The sequence below is a fragment of the Aythya ferina genome (assembly GCF_964211825.1).
Source record: "Aythya ferina genome assembly, chromosome: 2".
NCBI classification, from domain to species: domain Eukaryota; kingdom Metazoa; phylum Chordata; class Aves; order Anseriformes; family Anatidae; genus Aythya; species Aythya ferina.
In genome coordinates this window covers 151,032,709-151,038,660 of record NC_140297.1, presented here as the reverse complement: position 1 = coordinate 151,038,660, position 5,952 = coordinate 151,032,709, and the positions used below count along the sequence as shown (strand labels likewise).

The window sequence follows — 5,952 nt, the reverse complement described above, 5'->3', positions numbered from 1 at the left end:
AGTCTACTACAAAGCAGTCCTCAAAATACATAGCCGACAAAGGTCATGCCCCTAAAACATAATTAAACTTATTTGGAAAGAATGCAGAGCCGATACACTGGGGTTGCTGGTGTAAAAATACAATGGCTCTGCTTTACTTTCGGCAGGCAGAAATGATGGATTGCCAGGATGGACATTACTGCCAGCCCCCTTGTTGGGGCACTGGTGGCAACAGCAGCTGGACTGGCAAAACTCTAAGAGCACTGGTCTTGTCTACTTGGATTGATAGGAGTGGAGAGGGAGAGAAAAGGAACCAAACTCCCTGCTAAACTGCAAAATTTTCCTCTTGCCTAAACCCACTTTGACTTTGGTCAGGTCACTGTTGTGATGACAGAGAGAAGGATGTCATGGAAATAAGCATCTAGTGACAACACTGGAATACAAAGCAAAGTCTTTACACAGGATTTAGCTAATTATATTTTGGGCAAATATTTATTTATCTAAAAACAAAATAAAAATCATTTCTTTAAAAGAAAAATGTATTTAAATAAAAAAACAAAACTGTGAAATGTTATGGCACAGAAGTTCAAGACAAGTATAAATCCAGTTGCCACAACTGTTGCGTATTAATGTTGCACATTTTTCTATAAAGACTTTATTAAAGGTATTTACATGGCAAGAAGATGTGTAAATATATACAGCAATCTGGGGACAACTTTTTTTTGGAATTCTCATAAGAAAAAAATGCCTTAAATACAAAATTTTAAAAGAAAAAAAGTTGAAGAGTTCATCCCCAAGCATGAAGAATGTCCCATCATCCCTTATGCCCAAAGTATCAATTATGAGGCAGTTTTGAGGTTCTGGCCAAACCATTTGGAGATTCAGCCAAGGTTGTGTAGTCTCAAGTTAATTCGCACAGCATGCACTTGCAATAGTTCCATACTTGATGGACTGGTGTAGTTCATGAATGATATTAGAAACATTAATATTTTATCGTCATTTCAGTCTAGTTTGGGTTACTCTAAGCGATGCCCAAGAGTTCCTATGCACGAGAGTTCCTTAGCTGCTCAAGTTTGTGTTTCAACTGTTCTCTCCTCCGCCTCAACAGCTCTTTCTCTGCGATCAGTCTGTGTTCGTCTGACTGAATGGAGAGAACGTACTCTGTTGCTTTTTTCAGGATGACGACCTTGGGTGCCTTCTCATTGTTGGCCACCTCGGGTATCTGGTCACGCAAGGCAAAGAAACTCAGCTTCAGCTCGTTTCTCCTCTGGCGCTCCAAGACATTGTGCGTTCGCCTCTTGTCGTTCTCCTCCGAGTCTGACGTGCGGGGACTTGAGCATTTTCGGTTATTACTGATCTGTTTCAGCACTCTGCCACTGTCCAACTTTAGCCTTTTTGCAGCTGGGTACTCCACCTTGGTGGAGGGAGGAGCGGCGTAGTTGTGCTGATGGATGTTGACATGACACCGTTTGAGAACCAGTGGGCTGTGATGGGGCTTACTGTGCTCTTCTGATGCTTCTGTGCTGGACTCTGTGCTGGATTCGGACTCGTTCGCTTCAGCTAATGTAACAACATCAATTTCCTCATCTTCCTCTTGTTCTTCTTCTGCATGGGAAAAGAAAAAAAGAAGAATTGTAAGCCAATCTGCGGAAAAACTCTCAGGACTGCTGTATTTATGACTGGGGGGTTACTTTGAGCTGCAGTGCAAGGAATCCATTGACAAACCCATATTAAACCCACTCAATGCTGCGAGACTCCACTTGCCCTCCTCAAGAGCCTTTCCTTTAAGGAGCAGTGTTTCAAGAGCAATAGGACGCACCAAGTGCACTCGGAGCCCTGACTCCCTGGTTTCAAAATTTGCAAAGATCTTGCGTAATCCCGAGGCGCGTATGAAAGATAGCAGGAAAATTTAACCTCGGTTGTCAGCAGCAAAGCACAACGAAGCTCCTAGACTCAAGCTGTCCTTAATTAAGGATTTAGCAGGCTTTGGCCACGCCTCAAGAGAGCTTACTTAACACACGTGTGTATTCAGAGACATTTTCAGAATCTCTCTTGATCTGTTAATTTGTGGAAAATCCAAGGAAAAAAAAATGAAGGCTGTAGAGCTTTGAGTAGAAACTCGCTTTCAAACCAGATTTACGAGCGGATGGAACATGCTGTCAAATACCTAAGGAAGCATTTCTAAAACTTTCCCAGCCCCATTCACTCCTCGCAGTCACTTTCACTAGCACCTCCCTGCACATTCTCCCTGCGGCTCTCGGGCTGGGGTTAACTCCTTGCCGGCCCCCAGATGTCACTGGGAAGCAGCTCCACTTGGACGCTGCTCCGGCTCCGAAGTCCGACTCTGACGCCGTTATGAAAGTTTCTCCCTCCCTCTTTTTTTTTTTTTTTCTTTCCTTTTTTTTTTTTTTTTTTTTTTTTTTTTTTCCCTCCCTCAACCCCTGGAGGGAAAACCGGGCTGTTTTTTCCAGGAACTAAACTCGCAGGGAGCCTCGCTAACGTGGCATTTAAAATACCCGTGCGCGGTGGGAGGGAGAGAGAAGAGAAGAAGCGGGTCGGGGTGCGCGTCCGCCCTCTTGCCCCCCAAAAAACACGCGTGGACCCCACTCACCCGAGTCGCTGCTGGTGGTGGGCGGCGTGTCGACACCCAGCAGTGCCGGGGGGCTGGCACCGGGCTGCCCGGCCCTGGGAGCTCTCTCGCTGAGCGGGTAGGGGAAGACCACCGAGGGGTCGATGCAGTCGGCGGCGGCGGTGCCCAGGTCGTGCAGGTAGAGCCCGGTCGATACCGCGGGGCCGGTGGGAGGCGGAGGCGGCGGTCCCCCCGTGGGGGGTCCCGTGGGGCCGGGCCGGGTTGTGGGACCCCCCTCCCGTCGGGCCGCCTGGTAGGACGCCAGCTTCTCGGAGACCACCTTCTCCAGCTTGGCGGCGGCGGAAAAACCGCTCCACATGCAGTCCTGGATGATGATGGATTTGACGAAGGTCTCGTCGTCCGGGTCGCAGATGAAGCTTTGGTTCACCATGTCCCCTCCGAGGAGCTCCGTCACCATCTCCAGCTGGTCGGCGGTGGAGGGGAAGCAGGAGGCGGCGGCCAGGCTGGAGCGGCGGCTGGGCGACAGGGGCGGCGTGGGCAGGAGCTCAAACTTCTTCCAGATGTCCTCGGACGGCGCTGGGGGCTGCAGCTCACTGCCCCTCTGCTGCGCCGCCAGGTAGAAGTTCTCCTCCTCCTCCTCGAAGTAGAAGTAGGGCTGCACCGAGTCGTAGTCGTAATCGTAGTTTTTGCTGGGGAAGCTGGCGCTGAGAGGCATCGCGGCGGCTGGTGCCTGCGGGAGGGGGAGGACAGGGGGACGCCGGGGTGAGCCTTGGGGGTCGGCTCTCCCCCCGCGACCCTAAAGGGGCGACCGCCCCCCAAGCGCGCAGCGCTCCCTCCCGGCTCCCCGCGCCGTACCGACGGGCAAAAAAAACCGCGGTCTGTTTCAAAATAATGTTAAAAAAAAAACATAATAAAATCCATGATAATAATAATAAAAAAGGTACGACCTCCCCTCACCCTCTCCCAAGTCGGAGGCGCGACTTGATCTACCGAGGGGGGCAGCTGCCGGTACCGCCCCGACCACCCTCCCCGCGGCTCTCCCGGAGGGGCTCCGGCAGCTCTGTGCAGCCCTACTCGGTTCTGCACGGTTTGGCACGGCTCAGCTCGACGCGGCACGGCTCGGCTCGACTCCCTCCCGCCGCCCCTCCGCAGCCGCCGCGTTCACACGGGGCACGGCTCCGGCACGAAGCCCTCTTCCTTCCCTCCCGGAGCCGCTCCGCCAGCCCGGGATTGGGGATCCGGGACCGAGCCGGGAAGGGAAGGGAGAGCTGCGGGGAGCTTCCAGCACCCAGGGGGGCTGCTCCCTTGACACCCACCTGGGCGTGCGGGCAACGCGCGGGGACAGGCAGGGACCTCAGCAAAGTTTGCCAGGTCTTGTCATATACACGCATATAATATATATATATAAATAAATTTATATGTCTACGCAAAGATATATATATATATATATACACATATATATACACATATATATACACGCATATATATACATATATATATGTACCCATATATATATACCCATATATATGAATATAGGCAGAATGTGCAATAAGCATAACCTGCCCATGCATACGCGGGAGAAGCAAATGCTTCCCCTCCCCCGAGAAAAAAAAATAATAATAAAAAAAGATAGATATTTGAAGAGCCGAGAGCAAGCGAAAGGATGGGGAAGGCCGGTGCCCCGGCGCAGGAGAGCGTCCCCCGGGGGGGACCGCCGGTGTCCCCGTCCTCGGAGCGCAGCCCCGGCGGCCCCCGGTGTCAGCAGCCCTGTCAGTCCAAGCCACGACCGCGGCGGATCGAGTGATGGGAAAAGCGGAGCCCCGCGACTCACCGGCTTCTCCAAGGCGCCAGCTGCGAAACGGAGCGAGGCAATTATTGCGGGCGGTGCGGGGACCAACAAAATAAGGAAAAAAAATAATATATATATAAAATTATAAAAAGAACCGCCGGATAGGACGGGGAAAAAAAAAAAGACAAAACGCCGGGAGAACGTAGATCTCTTCCTCCCACCAAGGTTTAGAAAAAAAAAATAAAAAAAAAAAATCAAGGAGCAGCGGAGAGAAGGGGAATCAGATTGTACGGTCCAAGGCGGCGCGGCGCGCTCTGTCTGCTACAATAGAAGTTTAGTTGCTTTCCTGCTTTAAAGCGCCGGCGAGGGGCGGGCGTAAAAGTGCCGCGGGGGCGGGGGCACCACCGCGGGGCCCCCGCTCGCTCCCGCCGTGCGCGCCGCCGCCTCCCGCGCCCCCGTTCGGCAGCGGGCGCGCAGAGCTCCGCGCCTGGCGGCGGGGAGCGCGGCACCGCGAGGGGGCGGCCGAGGAGCTCCGCGTGTCCCCCCCCCACACACAATCCCCCAGCCTTTAATTCCGCCGGGAGGTTTGGAAGGGCTTTGGGGGGGGGGGGGGAGGTGATGCAGCGCTCCGCGGTGGTTATTTTTTATTTTTTTATTTTATTTTTTTAATTATTTATTTTTTTTCCACCCTTCTTACTACGATCTGCGCAAGGAGAGGTCGGAAGTAAACATAGTAAAAAAAAAAAAAAAATTACTAGGAGGGATTAAAAGGCTGCTCCTCGCCTTTCCCCTCCTTGTTCAGCGCTCCCCGGCAGGGCACAAGGGGGAGGGGGGTTCAACCCCTTTTTCCAACACCCCCCTTCCATGTAGGGGGGCTTCGGTGGGCACCCAGCCTCATCGGGGGGGCTCCGACTCGGGCACCCCCCGCCCCGGGTCGCCGCTTTCTTATCCCGCCTTTGCGGGAGGATTAAACAGGAGAAAAGGAGGCTGCGGGGGGGGGGGGGGAGGGGAGGGAGGGGGAATGTAGGGGTGTAAGGGTGACCACAGCCCTGCGGGGGTCACCTTGCAGCCCGTTTTGTCACACCCCGGCTGCCCCCTGCCCCCTTCCCAGTCCCTTCCCGGGGTCCTCCCCGCCCCAGCTCCCGGTGCCCACCCCCGACGGGACGCCCCCATCTCACTGCCCGGCCCCCCAGGACCGTTAGCTGCCGCCCCCATCCCTCCCACCGCCGCACCTGCGGCTTCCCCGAGCCCCCCCCCTCCCCCGTGCTGAGCCCTCACCCCCTATTCCCTCCCCAAATCCCCTCAATTCCCCTAAAAGTCCCCAGCGAAGCCCCTCTAATCTCCGCTCCACGGAACGTAGTGTCCCCCCCCCCCCCGCACTTATCCCATCCCCGCTGGGATTTTTTTATTCCTATTTATTTATATATCCCCCTCCCCACTTTTATTTTATTGATTTATTCGTTTATTTATTTATTTATTTATTTATTCGTTTATTTATTAAAGCACAACCCCCAGGGCAGGATGCAAAACTCGGGGCCGCCCCACGGGGCGAGAGGACCGAAGCTGGGGGGGAAAGGACGGATGGAGAGGGGGA

The 5,952-nt window shown here is 53.6% G+C and overlaps 1 protein-coding gene across 1 annotated transcript; it reads right to left on the bottom strand.

The window, feature by feature from the left end:
- Positions 1-605: 605 nt before the first annotated feature.
- Positions 606-4,534, bottom strand: MYC (MYC proto-oncogene, bHLH transcription factor). Its single transcript, XM_084510837.1, has 3 exons — positions 4,401-4,534; positions 2,591-3,299; positions 606-1,584 (listed from the first exon to the last, which is right to left on the bottom strand). Exons 2-3 carry the CDS (start codon positions 3,282-3,284, stop codon positions 1,022-1,024), a joined length of 1,257 nt encoding a protein of 418 aa, XP_084366963.1. The 5' UTR covers positions 3,285-3,299; positions 4,401-4,534; the 3' UTR covers positions 606-1,021.
- Positions 4,535-5,952: the final 1,418 nt, after the last annotated feature.

What these genes read in the sequence shown, in the direction of transcription:
- MYC (XM_084510837.1), bottom strand. Translation starts at nt 3,284, where the DNA reads ATGCCTCTCAGCGCCAGCTTCCCCAGCAAAAACTACGATTACGACTAC. An exon ending in CACCACCAGCAGCGACTCGG is followed by an intron (nt 1,585 to 2,590) that starts GTGAGTGGGGTC and finishes TTTCCCATGCAG; the next exon opens with AAGAAGAACAAGAGGAAGAT.